General features: G+C 36.9%; 3 protein-coding genes across 3 annotated transcripts; 1 reads left to right on the forward strand and 2 right to left on the reverse strand.

Moving 5' to 3' along the window:
• Nucleotides 1-15,505: 15,505 nt before the first annotated feature.
• Nucleotides 15,506-16,697, forward strand: LOC133834356 (uncharacterized). Its single transcript, XM_062263944.1, has 3 exons — nt 15,506-15,780; nt 15,881-16,125; nt 16,233-16,697. The coding sequence occupies exons 1-3, from the start codon at nt 15,619-15,621 to the stop codon at nt 16,573-16,575; spliced, it is 750 nt and encodes a 249-aa protein (XP_062119928.1). The 5' UTR covers nt 15,506-15,618; the 3' UTR covers nt 16,576-16,697.
• A 1,028-nt stretch (nt 16,698-17,725) lies between these two features.
• Nucleotides 17,726-23,413, reverse strand: LOC133834355 (uncharacterized). The gene is made up of 18 exons (XM_062263943.1): nt 22,837-23,413; nt 22,090-22,257; nt 21,905-21,988; nt 21,665-21,715; nt 21,405-21,461; nt 21,243-21,325; nt 21,004-21,127; nt 20,839-20,898; nt 20,429-20,647; nt 20,014-20,161; nt 19,688-19,815; nt 19,517-19,564; nt 19,278-19,408; nt 19,052-19,134; nt 18,865-18,968; nt 18,648-18,718; nt 18,170-18,489; nt 17,726-18,019 (listed from the first exon to the last, which is right to left on the reverse strand). The coding sequence occupies exons 1-18, from the start codon at nt 23,245-23,247 to the stop codon at nt 17,865-17,867; spliced, it is 2,445 nt and encodes an 814-aa protein (XP_062119927.1). The 5' UTR covers nt 23,248-23,413; the 3' UTR covers nt 17,726-17,864.
• Nucleotides 23,414-24,475: 1,062 nt separating this feature from the next.
• On the reverse strand, nt 24,476-25,054 carry LOC133778817 (cytosolic calcium-binding protein 2). The gene is made up of 2 exons (XM_062218840.1): nt 24,944-25,054; nt 24,476-24,856 (listed from the first exon to the last, which is right to left on the reverse strand). The coding sequence occupies exons 1-2, from the start codon at nt 25,052-25,054 to the stop codon at nt 24,476-24,478; spliced, it is 492 nt and encodes a 163-aa protein (XP_062074824.1).
• Between the last annotated feature and the right edge of the window lie 647 nt (nt 25,055-25,701).

The following is a 25,701-nucleotide window of genomic DNA, read 5'->3' on the forward strand; positions in this document are numbered from 1 at the left end:
ATGGTACGCTTTGCTATCGATGTGCCTTATATGCCCCCTAAGTGATCGAGGAGATTTAGGTCCTTGGTCACTTGCCTTGACCATGACCTGTTCGAACATTTCTGCTCGGGTGAAAAAGTAATGCTTGTAATACAGCAAAACAACACAAGTAATGAACAAATACTTGTAAATATAAATTCACAAAGGTTGGCAAGAATGACTGGCTGCGCACAGTCCCTTATAATCTCGTATTAAAAATGGACTAAACATGTCTTTACGAGTGATTCTGAAACAAAATCTTACATATACGAGCGATTAGCCATACAGCATGGCTAACCCTCTTTGCAAAACTTGTAAAAAGTAAAATTTAATACAAGTCAGTCCTTTAAAAAGGATTGTTCACTGATAATACTTGCGCAGGTGTTCTCCATTCCAATAACGTGGAACAAGATCTCTGTTTAAGCGTGCAAGTTTGTAGGTGCCCGGATGAAGGACTTCTTCAACCTGGTAAGGTCCTTCCCAAGTAGGTCCGAGTACTCTAGCAGTGGGGTCGCGGGTGTTTAAGAAAACTCGTCGTAGCACCAAGTCACCGACGTTGAATTTTCTTTCTTTAACTTTGGAGTTAAAGTACCGGGTGACTTTTTGCTGGTAAGCAGCAACTCGGAGTTGTGCCTTCTCCCTTATCTCGTCAATTGAGTCTAGGGACTCCATCATTAGTTGGCTGTTCTGATCCTGGTCGTATGTTATACGTCGATGTGATGAGGGGTCTAGCTCGACAGGTAACATAGCCTCATATCCGTAAGCTAGGGAAAATGGGGTATGATCTGTCGCTGTTCGATGAGATGTTCTATATGACCAGAGGACTTCAGGCAGCTGCTCTGGCCATGCCCCTTTAGCATCTTCGAGCCTCTTCTTCAGGGTATCTTTAACAGTTATATTCACGGCTTCGACCTGTCCGTTTGCTTGGGGATGCGCAACTGAAGAAAAGCTTTTAATAATTCCATGCCTTTCGCAGAAGTCGGTGAATAAGTCACTGTCAAATTGGGTTCCGTTGTCTGAAACTATCTTTCTGGGCAATCCATATTGGCAAACAATGTTCTTGATGACAAAGTCGAGAACTTTCTTGGTCGTGATGGTAGCGAGCGGTTCAGCTTCGGCCCATTTGGTGAAGTAATCAACTGCCACGACTGCGTACTTTACTCCTCCTTTCCCTGTAGGTAGGGATCCAATCAAATCTATCCCCCACACCGCAAAAGGCCACGGACTTTGCATTTGTTTCAATTCATTTGGAGCTACTCGGGGAATCTTTGAAAATCTTTGACATTTATCGCATCTTTGTACAAACTCCACCGAATCCTCGTTCATAGTTGGCCAGAAGTAGCCTTGCCTCAGAATCTTCTTTGCCAAACTCTGCCCCCCAGCGTGATCCCCGCAGAAGCCTTCATGCACCTCTTTCATGAGTTCCTTAGCTTTTTCCGGTGTAACGCATCTGAGTAGTGGCATTGAATATCCTCTTCGGTACATAATACCATCGACCAGTATGTACCTAGCGGCTCGCCTTTGTAGAGTTCTGGCTTTGTTTCTATCGGCTAGTAGCACACCGTTCGTCAGATACTCCAAGTAAGGTGCCATCCACGTATCCTCCATTCAAATCTCCATATTGGTGTCAACCACTTGTATGCTTGGCTCACTCAGTCTTTCTACTGGCACAACATTCAAGGTGTCAGCATCTTTCGCGCTCGCAAGTTTTGCTAAGGCGTCTGCGTTTGAATTTTGATCCCGCGGAATTTGCTGAAGGGTGTACTCTTTGAACTGGGCTAACAGGTCCTTTGTTTTATTCAAGTAGGCCACCATTTTTAAGCCTCGCGCCTGATATTCTCCTAGAACTTGATTCACCACCAGCTGTGAATCGCTGTAAATATCAAGCGCCTTTATGCTCAAGTCTTTCGCCATTCTCAATCCAGCGAGGAGTGCTTTGTATTCGGCTTCATTATTTGACGCGGTGAAGTCGAACGTAATAACGCAGTGAAACTGATGCCCCTCCGGCGTTATCAATATCACTCCCGCTCCAGCATGGGATTCGTTGGATGACCCATCCGTGAATAACTTCCACGAAGGAGCTTTGCCCTGAGGCTCAGGCGCTTTAGGCTGTTCGCACTATTCGCTGTCTGGGAGTTCGGTGAACTCTGCAATAAGATCGGCCAAGACTTGTCCTTTTACTGCCACTCGCGGTGAATAAGTTATATCGAACTGCCCTAGTTCGATTGCCCATTTTAATAATCGTCCAGCCGCTTCTGGTTTTTGGAGGACTTGCCGAAGGGGCAGGTCAGTTAAAACTGTGATAGGATGGGCTTGAAAGTAGGGGCGTAACTTTCTAGAGGCCAGGATTAAGCAATATGCTAACCTTTCAATTGGTGGATATCTCAATTTTGCCCCGATCAGTCTCTTGCTGACATAGTAGACTGCTTTTTGTACGCCTTCTTCCTCTCGCACTAGTACCGCGCTAGCAGCAGCTTCAGTAATCGCCAGGTAAATAAACAAAGTTTCTCCTTCGATCGGCTTTGATAAGACGGGAGGTTGTGCCATATGGGTTTTCAAGGCCTGGAATGCTTGCTCGCAGTCTCCTGTCCACTCAAACTTCTTATTTCCCCTAAGTAGATCAAAGAAAGGGACGCACTTGTCGGTTAACTTCGAAATAAATCTACTTAGGGCTGCGATTCTCCCGGCTAAACTTTGTACATCTTTGATCCTTTCTGGCGATTTCATGTCGATCAGGGCTTTTATCTTGTCGGGGTTGGCCTCGATTCCTCTTGAATTTACAATGAACCCCAAAAACTTCCCTGATCCAACTCCGAAGGAACATTTCAGAGGATTTAACTTCATTTGGTATTTGTTCAATACATCAAAGCACTCTTGTAAATCCTTTACATGTCCTTCTGCCTTTTTAGACTTTACCAGCATGTCGTCCACGTATACCTCCATGTTTACTCCGATCAGCTCCTTAAACATGTGGTTGACTAGCCGTTGGTAATTCGCACCTGCGTTTTTCAGTCCGAAGGGCATTACTTTGTAACAGTATAAGCCCGTATCGGTCCGAAAGCTGGTGCGATCCTCGTCAGGGGGGTGCATGCTAATCTGGTTGTAGCCCGAATATGCATCCATGAACGAGAGGATCTCGTGCCCTGCAGTTGCATCGACCAGCTGGTCGATTCTTGGGAGTGGGAAGCAGTCCTTTGGACAGGCTTTATTAAGGTCTATAAAATCCATGCAGGTTCGCCACTTTCCGTTCGGCTTGGGAACCAGCACTGGATTGGAGACCCATGATGGATAAAATGCCACCCTGATGAACCCATTCTCCTTTAATCTTTCAACTTCTTCTTTTAAGGCTCTCGATCTATCCTTATCGAGCAGCCTTCTCTTTTGTTGCACGGGTGGAAAAGTTTTGTCTATATTCAGGACATGGCTGATAACTACAGGATCTATCCCAGCCATGTCTTTGTGTGACCAGGCAAAAACCTCCTGGTTCTTCCGCAAAAATTCCACCAGTGCGTGCTTCGTTGTGGGCTCTAATTTTTTCCTGACCTTTACTACTCTGGTCGGGTCTTTTTTGTCGAGTTGGACCTCCTCCAGGTCCTCGACGAGTCCAACGTTTTCTTCAAAATCCCCAAAGCGAGGATCTAGATCTCTATCCTCACTTTGGGCAACACCCTATTTGGTGACTCCATCACCGGATTGGGCTTGTGTATCAACTGCCATCTGCAACTTATCCGAGGTAGTGCACTTCGGCGTTCCATTCTTCGCCTTTGTAATTGAGGCGTTGTAGCACTCCCTTGCTTCTCTCTGGTTTCCCAACACGCGTTCTACCCCTGCGTCTGTTGGGAACTTCATGGCCAAGTGCCACATAGAGATGACGGCCTGTAGATCAACCAGTATAGGCCTTCCAATGACGGCATTGTACACCGAAGGACAATTGACCACTACAAAAGTGGTGAGTAATGTCCTTGTTGCAGGCACTGTACATGTCGTCACTGGTAGTTTGATCAATCCGGTGGGGGCGAGTCCTTCTCCAGAGAAGACGTATATCGTTTGGTCGCAGGGCTCCAAGTCTTTAACGGATAGTTTCATGCGTTCCAGTGTAGACTTATACAGGATATTCACTGAACTTCCTGTATCGACCAGCACTCTCTTCACCATCATGTTGTTCATTTGGATGTCCACGACCAGCGGATCGAAATGTGGGAAATGGACATGTTGGGCATCGCCATCAGAGAAGGTTATTTCACCTTCCTCTGACCAAGCCTTTTTTGGTGCACGGTCTTCCACAGTCATCATCTCGATGTCCTGGTCGTGGCGCAGAGTCCAAGCATATCGTTCCCTGGCCTTTCCGCTATTTCCCGTGAGGTGCGGGCCTCCACAGATGGTTAAGAGTGTGCCAGTAACGGGGGCAGGCTGTAAGGGTGGCGAGCGCTGACGCGTAGGCGCCTGCTCGTTGCTACCCGGAGCTTCTCGTTGGGAATTTCCCGAGGCCCGTACGTATCTTCTCAAGTGTCCTTGTCTAATAAGGAACTCGATTTCGTCTTTCATCTGATTGCATTCGTTGGTGTCATGTCCGTAGTCGTTATGATAATGACAGAACTTGGTAGTGTCTCTCTTCGAAATATCCTTTCGAATGGGGCCAGGTTTCTTATAAGACACACTAGAACTTGTGGCCTGATAAACCTCTCCCCGAGACTCAACGAGGGCAGTGTAGTTAGTGAACCGAGGTTCATAACGATTACCCTTGGCTCGTTTATTGTCGGAGGTGGAAGGCTCGTTATACGGCCGTTTTCCACCATTCTTGCCATTGCCGCTGCTGTTCCCGTTGCCTTTGCCGTTTCCGTTAGGTTTGGACCCATTGGCGGCTTTGGCGGGCTCGGCTGCTTTCTTATCCTTGCCAGAAGGCTTTCCATCGTCGGCAATGGCATCTTCGAGCTTGATGTAACGATCAGCCTGGTCCAAGAATTCCTAGGTAGTTCTTACTCCTTCCTTTCGAAGGCTTTTCCAGAGAGGGGAGCGACGCCTAACCCCTGCAGTTATGGCCATCATTTTGCCTTCGTCTCCCACCGTTTTCGCTCCAGCTGCTGCTCGCATAAAGCGCTGGATGTAGTCTTTCACTGATTCTCCATCCTGCTGGCGAATTTCAACCAGCTGGTTTGCTTCGGTCGGATGCACACGACCTGCATAGAACTGTCCGTAAAACTCCTTTACGAACATTTCCCAAGAAACTATGCTCGCGGGAGGGAACTTAAAAAACCATTCCTGCGCTGCTTCAGAAAGTGTTGCAGGGAAGATCCTGCACTGAGCGTCTTGGGACACTTTTTGAATGTCCATTTGTATTTCAAACTTATTGACATGAGACACTGGGTCTCCGTACCCGTCAAAGTTTGGAAGTGTAGGAATTTTGAACTTGCTTGGAGTTTCTGCATTAGCTTTCCTCTGTACGAAAGGAGTGCCTTTCCTCCTATCGTGGTCGATATAAGATGTCCTTCCCCCGACCAGCTGTTGCACTGCCTGGTTGAGGGCATCTATCTGGGCCTGTACAGCGGCAGGAATCGTTGTGGCCTCTGCTGTTGGGGGGACGTTCTCGCCATGCCGCTCACAATGATCGTTGACTACGTCTCTCAAATCCTCGTCTCTTCTCCGCTATTCGCTACCCCCGAGCCGGTTGAAGACATTATTTTGTCGGGGCTGCCCCCCAGCATCCCGTCTATTGGGTTGGTAATCTTGAGGTACCTGGCTCCCGCCTTTACCTCTTTCTTCGTTCCTCCTCCCAGCATTTCCCTTGCCTGAGTCGGCCTCATTATATCCATGGCCATCTCTGAACCTCGATTGGCTATGGTGGGATCGACTGTTCCCTCGATTTCTATCTCTGGCTGAAACGTCCCGATCGTTAGAGGGCGGCCTGCGCTGGTCGTGGTGTCCCCGTGCATTATCATGCCGTGGGGGACCCCGGACCGCAGAGCCTAACTCTGAGTCCCTCCTGTTACCAGGGGGATACTGACCTCTGTTCGGTAGGTTTGGCTCATCGCCCCTACGGCGTCTAGGACTACGAGGCTGATGCTCGGCCTTATTCTGCCTCTGTTGCGGGGGATTTCCGCGACCAGCTTGGGATGGTGGCTGCGCCTCAGGGTCCAGTGGGACATCGTCATGGGGCACCTGAGGCTGCTCGGGCCTTTGCGGACTCGAAGGCTGGATTGGTGGGCTAAGATTAGGACCCCTTTGGGGTGGCCCATTGACAGGTTGGTCAGGCTGCGAGACAAGTGCGGCCTGATTCCTTGCCAGTTGCAAGGCTGCCTCGAGGGCTGCCATGGCTTCGCTCTGGCAGCGGTCCATCTCCGCCTGCCTTTCGCTTAATTCCGCGCGCTGCCGTTCAATCTCCTGCTGCTACCGCGCCACAACTTCGGCAGCAGTCTCTTGACTGGCTTTCAGACTAGCCAACTCTTCCTGCAATGCCCCCAGGGTACTCTTCAGCGTTGCATCATCCATCTCTTCCTCCTCAAAGTCCAGATGTGGCTCATCCTCCGCCACGCTCGCAGGGGGAGGAGGAGGTGGGTTTGACGGCGCAGCAGCGGCTGCCTGTCCAGCTTTCCTTGCAGTTTTCGCCATTGATTTTCTCAATAATGATAAATCAAGCTCTCAATGAAAGCACCAAAATGTTGACCCAGATTTTGGTCAACCGACACGGAGTCAGAATATGCTTGATGTGAATGAATATGTTGACAAGAATCAAATGGCGAAAAAAATAAGAACACGATATTTTATAGTGGTTCGGCCCCAGGATCTGGTAATGACCTATGTCCACTTAGACTGTTATTGATATAAGAATCAAAGGAGTGATCAAAGAACAAGGGTTCAATGAGTTTCACTAACCTCTGAAGAACAATACAATATTCCAAGGAGAATTACTCTAGTCTCAAATAATTCAAAAGCCAAAAAAAAAAAGGTCCTCTCCCTTGAACTATATTTTACTATTTATAGGCTCAAGGGGGATTACATGATTTAGTTGCCGATATTATCTCCTAAATAATCGGATATTCAGGAGATTACGTGAGTTAAATCCGGGATCTACAAAGATCTTTACAGTAATATTACATTGCATGCGGAACCATCGACCAGACTGGGCCGCTTACTGCTTCTAATACGTCTTCTGGTCGATACACTAGCAAAGCCCTTCCAGGCGTCAGCCACGTGTCCAGGGATTACTTGCCACATCATCAATTCCAATTTCTTGGATAACAAGTTCTAAGATAAAATTGTGTGTAGCGGAGATAACAGAAGGTTGAGAACATTTGTGTTTTAGTAAAGTAGGTTTTGCAAATTATGTGAGTTGTGGTGGTTTATGGACGAAATTATGCATGTTGATTGTTGTGTTTTGTTTGAATTGAATTTATAGGAACTAATCATTTGGGATATGCTATAGAAACAGAGGAAATTCTGCCCTATTTTGTTTAAGATTAATATATTGATTGAACATGTTTTATAGGTTAATATATGTAATAATTATATTTGTTTATATTGAAATTGTAAATATATATGAATTTTGGATATGTTATAGAAATAGAGGAAACTCTGTCCATTTTATTTCAGAATTTATTAATTGAAAATCTTTTTGTTTACTTATAATATTAATTTTATTTTCAATATTGACTTAGGAATTAAGTAGATATTATCATTATGAATAAATTATGGATTCTTGATAATAGAGACACAACAATTTTAAGACGGATTCAACTAATTTTTATAATTTTTCCAAACAAATTGTAGTGATCCGGAAAGAATTCCTTGTCCATGTATAGAATGTGGTAATGGATCAAAATGAAATATTACCATGATAAAGAATCATGTACTTTTTTGGGGATTTGATACAAGTTATCGTACATGGTATTGGCATGGGGAATCATTGAAAAATAATAATCCTTATCCATTCAGGAGGCGAGGGGTTAATGATTTTGATTATCATCCTATGGAATTGCTTGATGCAGCACAACAAAAGTTTGTTGATGATCCTTCAAGATTTGATAAATTATTTGTTAGAAATGCAGATAAATCATTATTCAATGGTTGTTTGAAAAAAAAAAATTGGATGCATTGCGTGGTAAGATAGTGGAAACTCTGTGCAACCTTGAAATTCTTTTTCCTCCATCCTTCTTTAACATTATGATACATTTAATGGTTGTTCTAGTAAGGGAAGCCAAGTTGTGTAGACCGATTTGGGCGAGATGAATGTTTCCATTTAAAAGGAATATGAAGGTGTTGAAAGGTTATGTACGTAATCACTATCGTCCTAAAGCTAGTATGGTTGAGTGTTATATATTGAAAGAGGCAGTAAAAATTTTCTCAGAATACATGAGTGGGATTGAGGCAATCGGAATCAACAAACCACAAAATAACTCAAATGGGGTTGATAAAGGACTGTGAGGGAACGGAACAGTGATCACCCTATCTAGGACAGAATTAGATCAAGCTCAATTAGTTTCGATACAAAATAATCCATAGATTCAATCATATATAATGTAAGTAATTTATTTTAAAGAGAATACATTTCAATCATATATATTAGATTAGTGATTTTATTTTTGTTGTTTAAACCTGTTTGTACTCTCTCTTTTTTAGTGATCACATGGAGTTATTACAGTCAATGATTCCAAATAAGGTTAAAAATAAACATAAATGGGTTATAGATAAGCATAATAAAATATTTTTCGATGGCTGAAGAATACAATTTTAATGAAGTTGGGAAAACAAAAATCATGGAGTGTCGATTGAGTTGAAGTGCATATCTCTTGGAGCAAGCATTGATGTAATAAAGCACCAAGCTTATATTGTTGGGAGGAAACGATTTCATACTAAGTCAAGAGATGATGCTCGACTGGTTCAAAATAGTGGAGTAAGTATAGTTGCAGAAGCTATACATTTTTATAGTGCAAAAGATAATAACTCAATTTCAAGCACAATGACATACTACGAGGTTATTGAAGAAAATGATGGTTTTTCTGTGTGATTTTTTAAAACTTTTCTCTATAGTCGAATACACTGCAGTTCTCATTACTCCCAAAAACAGCAGTGTATTAAGGAAAAAAACTGTAGAGAAAAGTTTATTTTGTAGTAGTGTAAATAGTTCACAGTAAAACAAAGTTACATGGAATCTTTGGATTAATTATTGTCAGTACGGTTCAATAGTATTATGAATACATGTAATCTAGATACGGATTACTGAGGTAATAGGACATCTTAGTGGAGGTACTTTGTATAATGTGATAATACAAGAACTAGGCCAGATATGTTATTAATACTTAGTTAAATATCATTTTGCATTATAAGTATTAATTAAATATATTGTTGACTGTATTTTTCTCTATCAACTAATTAAATCAAGCTTAAAGAAAATGCAATAAAGAACACATATATTTTACGTGGTCCAAGTTATTAATTAACCATAGTCCACGAGTCACTTATATTAGGATTTGGGAAGCTTAGGGGTCTCAAGCTTCTATGGAGTTCATGCAGTGTTTTAGCAATGCTCTGAATACAAAAGTGGAGATTCAATTAGGGATCATTTACAAAGTATGTCCTAGCCCTATTAATAGATGGCTGAGGACAATTAAGTCCCTTTAATGGGGATTTAATACAAACATTCTCCCTTAATGGGGTCTTAAAAACTAACAAATACACATTCTCGTAGTTAAGGGGCTGGTGGGTTCGGGCGTATCTCCTCGGGCCCATTTACGAGATTACAGACCACAACTTTATGGGGTAACACGTCCTTGACAGTGTGAGGATGTAGCTGCATGTTTTCCCATGTCAGGCGGCGGCATGAGACATCCTGCTTGTCGCTTCTACGGACTCGACACCACGACCTGGGTAACAGAAACATGTCAGATAGTTGATTGTGGTCCAGGGTTACTGTGCTTAACATCTGGCACTACATTTTAGGCCCCGAGGATGGTCCTCACAGACCCGAATGACTTGAATGGAAAGGACCTAGAGGACATCGTAATCATAGTCCTCAAGAAGTAGTCCTCCTCGAGGACATACTTTTTCGGAGGCGATGCACGATTAACACGGATTAGACCTTCCTTTGGAGGAGCTCTAGGAGAACTCATAGAGCTTCATTACCTTTTGCGAAGCTTAATTACTCATTAATGACTACCACATGTCACTTAGAGAAAACACAGGCAACACATATCAAATCAATAAGATGATCATATACAAATTGATCTCCATCCTAAAGATCCTATGAACTCCTATCTATGTCATTTGAGTCACTTGTTATGGTTTGTCAGAATGATTAAGTTGAAAACTTTTGTTTTGGGGAATCATTGATGTAAGTGGGTGGGGACATAATATACAGATTTGAAATCTATACATTTCTAAGAGAAATTAAATAATAGTTTCCTTAAGGGTTAACTTTTGGAACTAAAATGTTATTGAGCTCAAATTCATCTATTAGTTTATGAATTAACCTTCACTAGTAAAGTTAATGGTACTTAAGGAAACAAAAAATAATTAAAGAGATAAAATGGTGATCTTATCCCTACTTTAATTATGAATCATTAATAGATGATTGAATTGTATGTAATGATTAAATTGATAAACACTTATGTCTATAATTGCAACAGTGCAGTCTCATATTTTTAATGGAATAATATTGAGATTAATAAATTAACATTATTATATTAAAGATATTTAATTAATAATCTAAATTTATTGAAGCTTGAAATTATCCATAGGTTCCTGAGGTGGCTCTATCAACACTGTTCAAGGTAAGAGTTGAAATCGGGATTAATCAATGAAAGGGCATATTTGGAAGAAATTTTTTCTTCACGACAAAAATGAAATTGAGATTAATTAATTATTTATTTATTTATTCTCAAAGTTAACTAATTAAATAATTAATTATAATTTTTGAAATTATTATTATAATTTTCAAAATTAATAAATAATAAAAAATTGATTTTGAATTAATTAGTTTTGCTTTATTTAAAAATATGAAAAATAAATCTGATAATTCAAATTGGATTTGAATCAGTTCATAAATTTATTCAGATAATTAAAATATTTATTTGATTAGATTGATTATCAGTTTTTAGATATTTTATCAATTTTTGAATAAATATATTATTAAATAAATAAAATGGGTAAGACATATATATGCCCTGAAAAGTACATGTGCTACACTCCAGACACAGTCATGTAACAGACTCCCAAGACTGAGTCTGAGATATTTTCTTTATTTAATAATTAAAATTGTTTAATTTTAAATTTTGAATTTAATTCAATTATAAAACAATTAAATAGAAAAAGAGTTTTCTAGAGACTTCCAAAAAAGACTCAGATTTTTCACCGAGTATCTTTTCTCTAAGTCTGAATACCAATCTCAAGACCTAATTCCAAGATCTCATAGATTGAGTACATCTTGTGAATCACTAAAAATCTCATCGTTACTCTACGTGCCCACACTCTCTTGAGGTGTAGAGCACATCTTGGAAGATCGTAGTCTGAGTATCTGATGATTGCTAGAATTGGATGTTCGTTATTTAAATATTAAAATATTGAAAGGACTCTTGATAGACTTCAACTGGTATGTTCTTCTTCTTTGTATGTGTTTTTATTAATGTATGTATATTAATATATGCTATTTAAAATTTTTTTAAATAAATAAAAAAAAATTGATATCTTTGGGGCACACCACCCCGTGCATTCCGCTGTGCACATGATAAACATGTTACCAACAACATCACCAATCATTGTCGATTGCAACTCCTTGCTTGCACCATCACCATCAAAATGGTAGCTCGCAATATCACCATCATCGTCAACAACAGCTCCTTACTCGCGATGTCACTCAGCTTCGTCGATGTCTTTTGCAATAGCCATTGAATATACATTTTCTTCAAGCTATAGTTTAGGGTTTTCCTTGATATTCATTATATTTTTAATTTATTTTGATTTTAATTTTGTTTGCTATATTTGTGATTTATTTAAGTTTTAATATTCTGTTTAAATTTTAAGTTTGGGTTATTAATTCTGTATTGCTTAAAATAAATTTTTAATTATTTTTTAAAATTTAGATTTCAATTCTCTTAACAAAAACGTTATAAGTTAGACCAATTAAAATATATATGCCACAAGTCAAGATATCTTTTTCAAATTAATTTTGATTACTTAATTCAATAAAACTAAGGCGATTCGGTCATATTAAAAAAGTGTGGATTAAATTTGAGCAAGGTACCATTTTATATCTATTTTTAAATTATAAGGTACTCGATGATGATTTTTGAAAACATAAATTATTACAATGATATATATATATATGTTTTTTTTCTGAACTACATATTATATGCTTATAATTCATGTACACCTTGATGATGATGCTATTTTTCTTTTTCTTTTTTTGACTAAATTATATGAGGAAAAGAAAAAAATAAAAATTAATATTGTTATGGCTGATGTGCTCTTTCAAGTACAATAGGGCCAAATTCTTTGTTAATCATCTCGAAGGGACTCTTTCAAGTACAGACGGGCCCAATTCTTTGTTTATCATCTTCTAAGGGAACATATGCACTTAAACATTATTTTTATACTAGTAATTGATATATGCACTAAAAATATGTAATTATAAGTGACGTGTTTGTTTTTTAAAATAATGAATCTCAGTTTTAATAAATATAATTGGCTAGGCTAAATTATCATATTACTGTGTATAATATTTTAATATTTGAGTACATATTTTGAGTACACATATCATTACTCATTTTATACGTGCTCTTAAAAGAACATTAATGTAACATTATTATATATAAATATATATATAATTGCTTGTAAGTGTAAAATTGTTAGTGCGTCTCACTTTAGAAGATGTCATGTTTTTATTAAAATAATAGGACTCCTCTAAGTATATGTTTTTATTATGTGGGCTGTACAATTTTATCTTAATTTATTGGATTGCACCACACATATATAGTTTAAATAATTTTCTATATAATTTTACATAAATAAATATAATAAATGTTAATTTGTGATTTATATTGAAAGTAAAATGATTAAAAAAAAATTAATATAACTTCGAGTATTTATAGTCTTACAATTAAAATAGTTTGAAAATATAAAATTAAGATTGTATTAATTTATTTTAAGATTTGTGACTTATAAATTTGAGTATTTATTAGTAGGTATTCAATATCTAATAATTGATGATTATAAATATTTTATAGGGTTTATACTTTTTTGGACCCTGTGTTTTTTCTCATTACCTGTTTGGACCCTGTGTTTTGACAAATTATTTTTTGGACCCTATGTTTTGTAAAATAGTTAAAATAGAACCCTAAACTCAATTTTGATGAAGAAAAAATTGAATATAACAACACAGTTTTTAAGCAGAATGATTTTATTTTTGTTCTGAATTATTAGTTTGGTAAATTATTTGTGATTTTAGTTGAAAAAACATTGACCAAAATCGGATTTAGGGTTCTATTTTAACCATTTTACAAAACATAGGGTCCAAAAAGTAATTTGTCAAAACACAGGGTCCAAACAGGTAATGGGAAAAAACACAGGGTCCAAAAAAGTATAAACCCTATTTTATATATAAATGTGTGTAGATATATATTCTCTTAAAAAAATTATGTGTAAATATTGTTGAAAAATACATAAAAAAAATAAATGAAACTATTATTTTAACCAAAAAGTATATTTTCCTTAGTGGGTGTAGTTCCTTCACTACTAGAGAGGAGATTGGAAATTCAATTCTCTATTTTGGTAAATAATATTAAATATTATGTGCTTGGGAGTGGGCCTAAATTTCAGATCTATATTTAGGTCTGAACAAAGAAAATTGTCCACCTCAATAAGAAAAATAAGTTAATGTGTGCTCCAATATAATTATAAAAATGTATAAAAAATGTATTTGGACCAATCAAGGGAGTCATTTAATGTTTATTAAAAAAATGTATAAAAAATACTTAAATAAATAAATAAACAATTACAAACTTTTAATTAACAAAATGGTTTAATTACTGGCAAAAGGTAAATAAAAAATATAAAATTTAGGGTTTATACATTTTTAGACCATGTGTTTTGCCTCATTACCTATTTGGACCGTGTGTTTTGACAAATTATTTTTTAGACCCTGTGTTTTGTAAAATTGTTCAAATAGGCCTCTAAACCTGATTTTGATGAACAAAAAATTGAGTATAACAACACAGTTCTTAGGCAGAATAATTATATTTTTGTTCTGAGTAGTTAGTATGATTAATTATTTGTGATTTTAGTTAAAAAAACATTTGATCAAAATCGGGTTTAGGGGTCTATTTGAACTATTTTATAAAATACAAGGTCCAGAAAGTAATTTGTCAAAATACATGGTCCAAATAGGTAATGAGACAAAACACAGAGTCTAAAAATGTATAAACCCTAAAATTTATTGATTAGTGACAAAAGAGTAAATAAAAAAAAAATTATTGTATGTCAAATTTGACTCACACTACCAAATTTAACATAACTTTTAGCACGCGCAAAATTTGGCCTAAATTTTGCAATACCTCACAATTTTTAAAAATACCACTATTATAGCACTCAATTAGAAAAACAAGTTTGTGGTGACAATTAATTTACTGCTGAATAGAATTAATTATTAGTGTATGTAATTAATTAATCACTTTCCAAAGTGGGCAGCACGAAGCTAGCTATATAATCTCCCTACGTAGTCTCCACTCAACCCTCTGACTCAGGTCAGCTAATTAACTGGCCGACATGAGATTAATATTTCCACATTAATAAAAAGGTTATTTGTGTCGTAGATACCTGATCGATTATACTTATTAGATTAGAGTTAAATACCTAATATTTTATTTTTACTGTAAAATTATTTCAATGTTCATTAAAGATAAATACTTAATTTTTTTTTTTTGCAGAAAAAATATATAAAGTTGTTAAAATATTACTTCTGTCAGTGTTTCTTGTATTGGAACTCTTAAGCATATTAACTAAACAAACATTTATGAAATCGGTTCATTTCATATTTATTTTTTTTTAAATATTTTAAATTAAAAAAATGATTTGAAAAAGCATTTTAAATTAGTACATATTTTGATAACAAAAATATAGAAATTACATTGTGATACATATCTGGTGAGTAAACAACAACTCCAATAAACGAGGTATTGAAAAAAATAATGTTTTAAAAATTTTAAATATTTTTGCCGAAAAAAAATGATGAAGTATTTAACTGAATATTGAGTACTTTACCGTAATAATAAAAAATTAAATATTTATGTACACAAGTATAAAACTCATGCCGCAAATATTTCTTAATAAAATAAGGAGAAAGAAAGAAAAATTGATAAAAAAGAGTGTGTTGAGTGCTTCATGAGCGGCTGCCTTTACACGTATGTGTCCAAATACTCACCCCTGTCGCTCTATACTTTCCCCTATATATACGTATTTATACTCTCTTCACAAACCAAGTGTGAATTTGCTTTGTATTTGAACCACACCACCCTTTATCTTCTCTCTCTGGTTTAACTCGATTTGAATAAGTCCACACAATAGAATCGAGTAACCCCATTTCAGATTTTTCGTATTCCTTTTGAAGAAATCACAATGGAGAAAAGGGTTATTGATTACATGTTGGTGCCATTAGGACTCTTAGCCATGGTGGGTTACCATGGCTGGCTTCTCTATCGAATTATATACCACCCCACCAAGACCGTCATCGGCGTCAATGCCATCCACCGCCGCTACTGGGTCCGTGCTATGATGGAGGTAAGAGAGTCCATACATACCATATATAATAAGATCGATACGAGTGTTTTCTTTCACGTGCATGGATTAACTCTGAACGACATGTCGTTTTCGTTTGCAGGATGTGTCGAAGAATGGAGTTCTTGCTGTTCAAACGCTGAGAAACAACATAATGGCTTCGACCCTTTTGGCCTCGACGGCGATTATGCTCAGTTCTCTCATCGCTGTGTTGATGAGCAACGGTGGCAGAAACAAAACTGACTTGTTCATTTTTGGTGACAGGAGTGAGGCCAGCTTCTCTCTCAAGTACTTTTGCATTTTGGCTTGCTTCTTAGTCGCTTTCTTATTCAACGTTCAGTCTATAAGGTAATTCTATACATATATAAGGATATATAATGCTATGTATGTGTGTGAAAACTTGTGAAGATGTTTTAGTTTGATTATTATTGTGTGAAATGTGTGTTGTTGTGTAGGTACTTTAGCCATGCAAGCATTCTAATCAACGTGCCATACAAGAAGATATCACAAGATCATCAACACCACAGGCTGACAGTTGATTTTGTAGCTAGGAATGTGAACAGAGGGAGCTTTTTCTGGTCTCTAGGGTTGAGAGCTTTCTACTTCTCTTTCCCTCTTTTCTTGTGGATATTTGGTCCTCTTCCCATGTTTATTTCTTGCTTTGTTTTGGTTTTCATGCTCTATTTCTTGGATGTTACCTTCGAATGTGGGTGGGTTGTTGATGTTTCCAGTGATGATATTGGTAATAGTACTTACTCGAAAGATGAAGAACTTGGGATTGTAGGGAGACCAAATTAAATGTTCGGTTGGTCAACTTCTTGGAAAACATGCTGTAATCTCTGCTGTGATTCATATTCAATCCAAGTTGAATTGAATTGCATATATTTAATAAAGGTAGAAGCTCAATCTTGAATCTTTCACATAGTGGATTCTGTTCTGTACTTTTCTTTTTGATTATTTATAATTTATGTTCTGATATGACACGTTCTTGCACCACTATAGGGACTCCACTAGCACACCCCAAAAACAAAAGTAATTTTGTCATTTGTTGATAGCTTTCTGATTCTTCACGCTTATTAGTTGGTAACAGAGATTTAAAAAAACAAAAAAGTCAAAAAGCATGTACCAATTGGCTCACTTTCCTAGCTTTGTCATCAAAAAGGAAATTAAATTCTGTTTCAATAAGAGTAGTGTGACAAAGCTCACAAGGATGAGAAGTTGGAATATACCAACAAAAGAAATGTATATTCTCACCCTATAGAATCCTACCTAAACATAGCAAAAAGCAAATCAAATGGTAGGAGCTAAACACATGGAAATATATATTATTAATTGAAACCCCATGTTTTAATTTCATGTGTTTTTTTATCCAAAAGCCATCTTCAAGAATATTTGGTCTGCATTAAACATCAATACACATCAGCAAAATTACGTTTTTTCTTCCAGTCTTGTCTACCATTTCGCAAGATGAGTCTGTGTTTATTTCTGGTATTTTTTAAGTTAAATGACAGTTGTAAAACCCCCTATAAATAAATCTTATTATCTCAGTTGTTTAGATGTGAGATGAGAACAGATTTCATATTGTAAAGTAGGAGCTATTTCAGAGAGAGAGCTTGAGAAAGAAACACTTGGGTCATGGGTGAGAGATTTCTTTGTACATGGTCAAGTGTAATCCATCAAGTGTAGAAGTGGTGACAAGTTGTAATCTTCATTGCTGTTTCATAGTGCAAAGAAGAACATCCCAATGGGAGTTCAAAGAGGATGTAGGGTCAAATTATTTGGGTTGTACCTCTATAATTCTTGATGTTCATTTTATTGTGTTTTTCTTGCTGATTTTCCTATTGAATTTGTGCATGTTGTGTCTACTGGTTTGTAGATTTTGTGATTGTAGATGAAGCTGGTGTGAGGAAGGTGAATTCCCTAACAGCCATCTTCAAGAATTTTCATGTGTTATTATTATATATCTTTTTATCATTAAGATTGTTCAATATGTTGTTCTACAGTTCTTGAAGCTCATGCTTTATTACAAAGCTACACAGGACAACTAACACTAATCAAACTATTTATTTGCACAAATCAGTGGCTAATTATGCTTCAACATCAATCAATTTCAATTTCAACTTCAGATTACCAGCTTGAACTAAAAGCTCTCCCTTAAAAGTATCTACTTTTAGAACAGTCCCTTTCTTTCCCAGGGAAAGGATATGTACCATGTCACCAACCTTAGGAGGCTTGGATTTTCCTGAAAGGTGAAACAAGTTATAAGATTAAGACATTGCAACTTTAAGATTAGACACTGAAATAGCCGTTAAAACTCTTCTAACAAACAATTTTTTTAATCTTAAGTTGACGATGACAGATGTTTTTCAATATCTTTGTAAATCATTGTTACCTAGTGGTGGTGATTGCTTGACATCTCCAGCAGCAGAAGACGATTTCCTATTCACTGCAGAAGATTCATTAGAAGAAGTGTTTAGCGATTTGATTGCCGTCTTCTGGTTGCTTTTTTTATCTGCTGTATTTTTCTGTAAGTTTAAGGAGGGGTTTCGAGTTGCAGATGCACGACGCTGTCGAACATTCTTGTGAAGGGTAGAGCGTGCCTTGGAGGCAGCCTCCGATATTACACGCATCTTTCTGAATCTTTGCTCTGCGCCATGTTTCGTGATCTTCCTTCTGGCTACCAATAGCTTTTCATAAAGATCCCTTGAGAGCCTATTGTTACAAAGATAACTCAACATGATCAATTTAAGCTTTGAAAATTATGATTCGTTATATCATTTCAAGGATTAATGAGATACTTTTTAGCACATGGTTTATTTATATTCTTTCGTAATTTTATAAGAATTCAGGAAAGAAAATAACATTCTCACATCAGATGATTCTGTGTTTCATCTAAAAGCTCTTGATGTTCTTTCTTCAACCTCTCCATATCGAGTATAATCTGCGTTACAATATAAGACATGAGAGACTAAATGATCTTTCATCAAGAGAATTGAAAGATCAAAACCAGACATAACATAATATAAATTTTAAAAACTTATATTTATGGAATAATAAGCAAGCAGTCTCATATGAGTTGTGTGATACCTCATCAATCTCTGCACTAGCCACACCATATAGTTCACGGGCCTTTTCTACTACTATACTTGATAGTCCTAACCTTTCAGCTATATTGATGGCATTTGAACGCCCTACAATATAAAAATTAGTCTGAGATGTAAGCACTAAGATCATTGTATTTTTTAGAACAAATTACATAGTTCCAAGTGAAAACCTGGTACTCCCCAAAGAATCTTGTAAGTTGGCTTAAGGTTCACTTCATCAAACTCCATACATGCATTTTCAAAGACCTCATTACTGTACAACAAAAATCTCAAAAAAATGACCAAGGTTTGTACAGCAGGCAATAAATAGTCTATAGGGTTCCAAAAGAACAGGCAATTGAAACGAAATGTGACATTATCATTGCAAACATTTTATCTTTTAACCTGGCAACTGACCTGTATTTCAGGGTTTTAAGTTCCCCATGATGTGTCGTAGCTATAGTTAACATAACACCAGTTTCAGCAAACGATTCTAGTAGTGACATTCCTAAAGCTGCTCCTTCTAGGGGATTCGTTCCGGCACCAACCTAAAATAGACAGGATTACATGGTATGTATTGATAAAGACACATTCCCACTAGATATAAAACTATGTTTCTCATGTTCATCATTGAAATGGTTTGTGTTTAAGAATACCTCATCTAGTAGCACCAGTGAATGACTAGTTGCCTGCGATTGAATCCCCTGTGAAATGTTACATGGACACTATTCATCAGGGAAGAAACACTACTGGAAGAAAAACTAGCATCGGCTCAAGTAGTTCGTGCTTAATAAGTTGAAAATGAGAGGAAATCAGATTTCCCTTACACTTATTTGTTTCAAATGGCCTGAGAAGGTGGACAAAGATTGAGTCAAGGACTGTTCGTCACCAATGTCAGCAAAAACGGAATCGAACCAAGGGATTCGTACAGATTCAGAAGATAAAACATGAAGTCCTGTAAAGTTTATTGCAAATTATCAAAGGTTGTCTAGATGCTCCTAGCTGAGTAAAATTGTCCATATAACAGATCCATATTGATTAGAGAGGATGCAATAAAGCTTCATAAAATCAGTAATCCTATGTTTCATTGTGAGACATATTTCCATATTGCATGGGCAACAAGAACCATTGTCGAGAAAGGAAATGTAAGAACCTGATTTTGCCATCAGAACAGCCAATCCTATTGTCTTTAAGCAAATAGTTTTACCCCCAGTATTAGGACCAGTTATAACCAAAACTCGAGTTTTCTGTGCTATAAAAAAATCGACTGGAACTGGCCGAGCTTGTTCAAGTGCAGCAACCTTCCTTACAACAAAAACAGAACATTCATAACATTTGTGGTGCATAACAAAGAATGAAGTAAACTGTATTATTTTCTCTTCACATAGCAATATTATCTTTAGATTCCATAGTCATGTTTGAGAAGAGAATATTCACTGATGATGATCCTAAATAATTTTTTTTTCATGTGTTAAGAGGCTAAAAACTAACTCGTGACAGAGAACTGAGGAAATAAGAATGTAAAAGAAAAAGAAAAAATTAGTAGATTCAAGGCATGTTTATCATACGTCAGAAGCTTTCTTAGACTCCCTTTTTGCCTTCCTTAGATTTTGCTTATGTTTCTGAAGTAGTAAAGGATGGTAAGCTTTTGGCATATACAAGATCCAGTCCCTCTTATTGTTTGAATCTCTGTTCTCTGACAAGACAGCCCCAGTACCATCTCTTGGGGGAGACAGATCGGGGGATGAACCTCCATATGACATACCATAGGTTGCTCGTGCATTGACCTGAAGCACAACATTAGCATATCAAGACTCACTTGTTGAGCTTAGCTAAACTTTTCTTTGTGTTTCTCTATCTTGGGTAATAATAAGTCCAGTACAGTAACAAAACAAAAGACTTAAGAGACGGGTCTTTCAACAATGACAAAAAGAAACTAAAAGAATAAGGTAAGGGCATAACCGGAACAGTCTCCTACCACATCTAGTTTGATAATGCTATTCAAGAGCATCTCGATATCATCAAGATCGTTTCGCATCTGATGATGAAGCAATAAAACACAAACTTATGAGTGAAAGGATTCTAATTACATGCAAATAAATAAATAAATAATACAGAACATGTAAGCTAGGCTGCAAGTGACCTTTGTTGCTAGCATTGAAAGTGCATCTGCCTCGGCTTTTGCCACTGATGCCCTTGCTTGTTGCAACTCATCATTTAAAGACACTGCAGGGAGTGGCTCCATAATGCTTCCAACCCCTGAACCACTATAACAATATATTACCTCTCAGGAAAAATATATTGAAGAACTGAGCTCCTATTAAATGAAGATATCTTTATGTGGAAGTAGTAGTTATAAGTCAAAAGGCAAATTTTACAGACCTCGTCAACAATAGACCCTTAAAACTTGTCATACGATCAGTGCTTGATTTTATGCACCACCTGCCTTCAATGTTACACACTTCCTAAACAAGTAACGGTTAAGCGTTAGGGAAATAAGTCTTGGAGGTGCAAAGTGAAAGGTATCTGACTTAGGTTTCTTACCATTAAAGATGCATCATTCTTTTCATTTCTAATTAGGCTGTCCACTAACTGATATACCTGAACAGAGATTCAAACAAAGGAAAAAAATGAATAACCATTGAAAACAAAGAAAAAGAGAAAGCAACAAGACAGGTAAAGGTCTTTCTGTCAATAAACTTATAGCCAACAAGTTTTCCAAATTGAGAAGAAAAACTGGCAAGCAAACAATAAGCATGTAAATGTTCATTGTTTGAATATGAAACTGAATGAATAGCTATTACCCTTCTTTCCAGTGACCGAACTTGATCTCGTGATCGCTTTAGGTTGGGGCTCTGAATACAAGGGGAAAAACTGAATGTTAAAAGAATAGAGCAAATGGGAACTTTTTTTGACAATCAATCATGATAACGACTTAGTTGCAGCAGCAGAAAATGATAAACATAACAGCCATATTGCTAATGGTAAAGAATGCCAAACATAGTGAAATGCATTACACTTCAAAAAGGCAGTCAGTAACAAACCGCAGAGTCTTTAACAGAGCCATCTTCATCAATAACCTGCTGTATCAACTTAACTAATGACCGATTTATGAAAAATTCCATTATCTGCACACATAAGGTTAAAAGAAAATAAGGCCTTAGAAGCATTCAATTATATGATTCTCTGCTTATATCTAAAGGGTATATGGCCAGATAGTAATACTCACTATTTCTGTCAAAGGCATGAAACGCCCATACCAATCTGCATCCTCCTTGAGAGCTAGTTTCAAATTATGTTGCAGAGCATCGGCATATTGTAGGAGAGACACAACAGCCATTGCTTCATTGCCCTCCACTAGTGAACTCCTTCGGGCATGTTGGATAGCAGATTGAACCTTCACAGACAAAACTTCAAACACTTAGGAGAAGAAAACCCATATTATGAATTAGAAGGGAAAGACATTTTTAGCGTAGGATTGGGTTCCAACATAAAGCTAGGTGGAATAACTTTTTAATATGTAAAATTGTATTTATTAATATCATTTCAGTACGAGATTATTTCTAATACACTTCCTCACATGTTGGCATGAAAATTTACATATAATGAACGACTTTAGACACCAAAATTTAAGGTGTAATCAAGAAACTTGTGGTTATATATTTGAACTCCACAAAGCTAGACATATGTCAAAAACTCAAACACGACAAGGTGACAAACAAAGATCAAGTGTGGAAAATTGCAGAAGCTTAACTTGGCTATGATGCTTCGAATCAAATTCTTTCCCACACATGCTACAAAAAAATATATATATTCTTTCTCATACAAAATTATTGTGCTTCCAGTATTGTTTCAACCTAACACTTGGTACTATTTTTAATGACCCACAAGAGTTTTAGTGATCAATACCATGAATTTCCCACCAAAACAGTAAATATATATAAAATTTTAAAATGGGTTTTGGAAAAAAACTGACCAGAAGGACATCAACGCCGGTGAAATCCAACGAACAACCACCGTGCTTGAGCATTTCGACGGCTGCATTGGTTTCATCCAAAAGCCTCAGACTTTCTTCGTAAGTCTGATTCAAAGACCAAAGCTTTGCCTTAGTGGCTTCGCGGCCCAAGGAAGTGCGAGCAAAGGAAGCAACGCAGTCGCAGAGTTTGTCCCATTCCAAAACTCTGAGGCTATCATAATAAACCGAAGACTTGTTTTCGTCTTGTGTAAAAACAGACTGGCTTGTCGATGAAGATAACGAGGAGTGACTGAGTTGCAAAGCTCCGTGCTTGAATCTTACTCCAATAGTTACACGCTTAGCAATTGTAGGAGCAAAGGATACGGATATGGATATCGAGATAGGTTGGCCAAACGGAGCTGAATAGAGCATTTCTTCTTCCACTACTACTACTACTACTCTATCATCCCCAATGATTAAACTTGACAAATGGAAAAATCCCAGCAAGAAATGAAGTCGAGGAAAGTAGTTTTGAGTGACAAAATGGATTATGAAGGCCAATGAGTGGCATAGAAGTGGTTTGTGCAATTGGGTCTCTTATTACACGCATAAAGACCAAGTCTTTTGCTTTAATAAATACATTGAGATAAAATGGTTTTAGATAAGATAATTTTTAAAGAGTAGTTTGGTGTATGCATATTAATACAATTGGATGAAATTTGGAAAAAAAAAATGGTCTTTAAAAGCCATAGCCAGAAAATTTTGGGAACCTATAAGTAAAAGATTTGACAACATATGCCAAATTTAAAGATAATGATATATAATAAAGATCGATGGAAAAGTTGGTTATTATTCAAAGATCGATTTTCACAAGTTGTTGCCATGTTAAAATATTGTTATGTTTTACAGTGTCTTCTATTGTTTGAATTTTATTGTTAGCTAGTGTTGCTATAATGAACTTTAGAATGTTCAAACATCATCTAAATTGACATTTAATACAATGAGTAATGATGCACGTATTAATGTGGCTGATTAAATTAGTTAATTATATTTATTAAAGTTAGGAACTACAAAAGTACTGACACGTTACTATGCGTAATTTTTTATGCAGATTTTAGGTGCAGTCATCATTATTCTAATATGATTTATGGTTTTAAGAAACTACTCAATCAATGTTAGTTTGCCAATAAAACTATTTTGGCATGAGAATAAAGTTTTTTTAGTCAATTTGCAAAACACTCTAGTAGTTGTGAATTGGGTGTTGAATTCAAACATTAACTCACTGTTATTGCAGCCCTCTTGTGTGTATTTTCATCATTGAAATTGTCATCTCAAGTCATTTACAAACACATTATGGATAACAATAAAAGGCAGAAGGCATGCTACCTAGAAGCATTTGCTTTAAATGTGAAACTCCTTTATTGTAATGTGACAAAATGAAATGATACTTTCAAGTGTGAAAATTCAAAAGTGAAAGACAACAAGAAAGTATTAAATCATATTGTAAATGAAAAAAAAAATTAATCTATAAGTTTTCATAGTTTCAAGAATTTGAGGGGAAAAACTAGAGAACAAATGCAACCACACCCCTCTTGCACATTATGGCTCTACCAACCAAATCCTTTTGCTTTCTCTCATTAAATTAAAGTATGAAATATCATTAGAGAGTGACAAGAGATGCATTAGCCTTGTCCTCTGAGGCTGGAGCCGCTGCAACAACATTCTTCTCGGTCTTGTTCACCTCAACTTTCTCGTCCTTTGGCGCCTCCTTGTTCTCCTCAACAGCCTCAACCTTAGCCTTGTTGTCCTCAGGTGTCTCAACAACATTAGTGGCCTCAGCTTTGTTCTCTGCAGCCTCAACTTTCACATCTCCAACAGCTTCTGTAGTAGACACATCAACTTCTGCCTCATTAGCAGCCTTGGTTTCGGTTGAGTTCTCACTCTTCTCGTCCTTCTTCTCCTCCTCCTCCTCCTTTTTAGGCTCGGAAAGGTCTAGCAAAGGCGCTTCGCTCTTACTTTCACCTCCATCAGTAGTCTTCTCCTGAGATCACAATATAGAAAAACAAACACAAATCAATTTCACATAACATGACATTCAAAAGTACGTTTAATTAAGATTGTTGCATACTTGAACCTCATCCTCAGTTGGAGCCTGCTCAGGCTTAGCTGGAGACTCAGTTGGGAGAGGCTCGCGCTGGGCGATGTCAGACTCGTTTTGCTTGCTCGCGCAGCCTCCCATTATTGGCGAAAAATGTGGGACGAATGAGCGAGTCTTGGGAGGTGAAGAGGAAGGGGAAGAAAGGAGGCTGTTGTTTCTTGATTTTTTTGCAATAATAATGTGAATTGAGGCAAAGAAAAATGGTGAAGGTAAAGGGAGTAATATAGTGTCAGATGGTTCTGATAATTAGGAGATTTTGTTGGTGTTCAACCTGGCGTCTGTGGTGTTATTATTTTTGGTCAATCTTTGTATGGACAGGAAGAGTTTTTGGAGGGAAATAAGGGTAATAGTTAGTTATGACAGTTTTTCTTGGGAGTTATATTTGTGGTGAAAAAATGGCATGTTTCTTGGCCTTTTTGGTGGCTTTTTCAAAGTGCCAAAACTAGACAGTAAATATATTATCTATGTAATTTATAGTATTGATAATTAAAGGAAAAACTATATAAAATTACTGTCTCAAAGCATAAGAACCTAATAACTATATGGTATCATTCATCCATCTTCATCTATAATGGCTCTTTGGTTTCTCTTGTAGTAATAAATAATATCCAAAATGTTTCACTGTTCACATCTTTATTGATTATGTATTTATTTCTAGAAGTAGTATATGTTTGTCAGCTTTGTATTATATTAGACTCACATAATAGTACTTGCATAATATATAAAAA

Source organism: Humulus lupulus, chromosome 5, assembly GCF_963169125.1.
Source record: "Humulus lupulus chromosome 5, drHumLupu1.1, whole genome shotgun sequence".
NCBI classification, from domain to species: Eukaryota; Viridiplantae; Streptophyta; class Magnoliopsida; order Rosales; family Cannabaceae; genus Humulus; species Humulus lupulus.

Excerpts from the sequence above, each read along its gene's own strand:
- LOC133834356 (XM_062263944.1), top strand. The coding sequence starts at position 15,619 with ATGGAGAAAAGGGTTATTGATTACATGTTGGTGCCATTAGGACTCTTA. Across the intron at positions 15,781-15,880 it reads GGGTCCGTGCTATGATGGAG|GATGTGTCGAAGAATGGAGT; the intron begins GTAAGAGAGTCC and ends TTTCGTTTGCAG. Across the intron at positions 16,126-16,232 it reads TTCAACGTTCAGTCTATAAG|GTACTTTAGCCATGCAAGCA; the intron begins GTAATTCTATAC and ends GTTGTTGTGTAG.
- LOC133778817 (XM_062218840.1), bottom strand. The coding sequence starts at position 25,054 with ATGGGAGGCTGCGCGAGCAAGCAAAACGAGTCTGACATCGCCCAGCGC. Across the intron at positions 24,857-24,943 it reads CAACTGAGGATGAGGTTCAA|GAGAAGACTACTGATGGAGG; the intron begins GTATGCAACAAT and ends TTGTGATCTCAG.
- LOC133834355 (XM_062263943.1), bottom strand. The coding sequence starts at position 23,247 with ATGCTCTATTCAGCTCCGTTTGGCCAACCTATCTCGATATCCATATCC. Across the intron at positions 21,989-22,089 it reads TCATGCCTTTGACAGAAATA|ATAATGGAATTTTTCATAAA; the intron begins GTGAGTATTACT and ends TTATGTGTGCAG. Across the intron at positions 21,128-21,242 it reads AAGGGTCTATTGTTGACGAG|TGGTTCAGGGGTTGGAAGCA; the intron begins GTCTGTAAAATT and ends ATATTGTTATAG.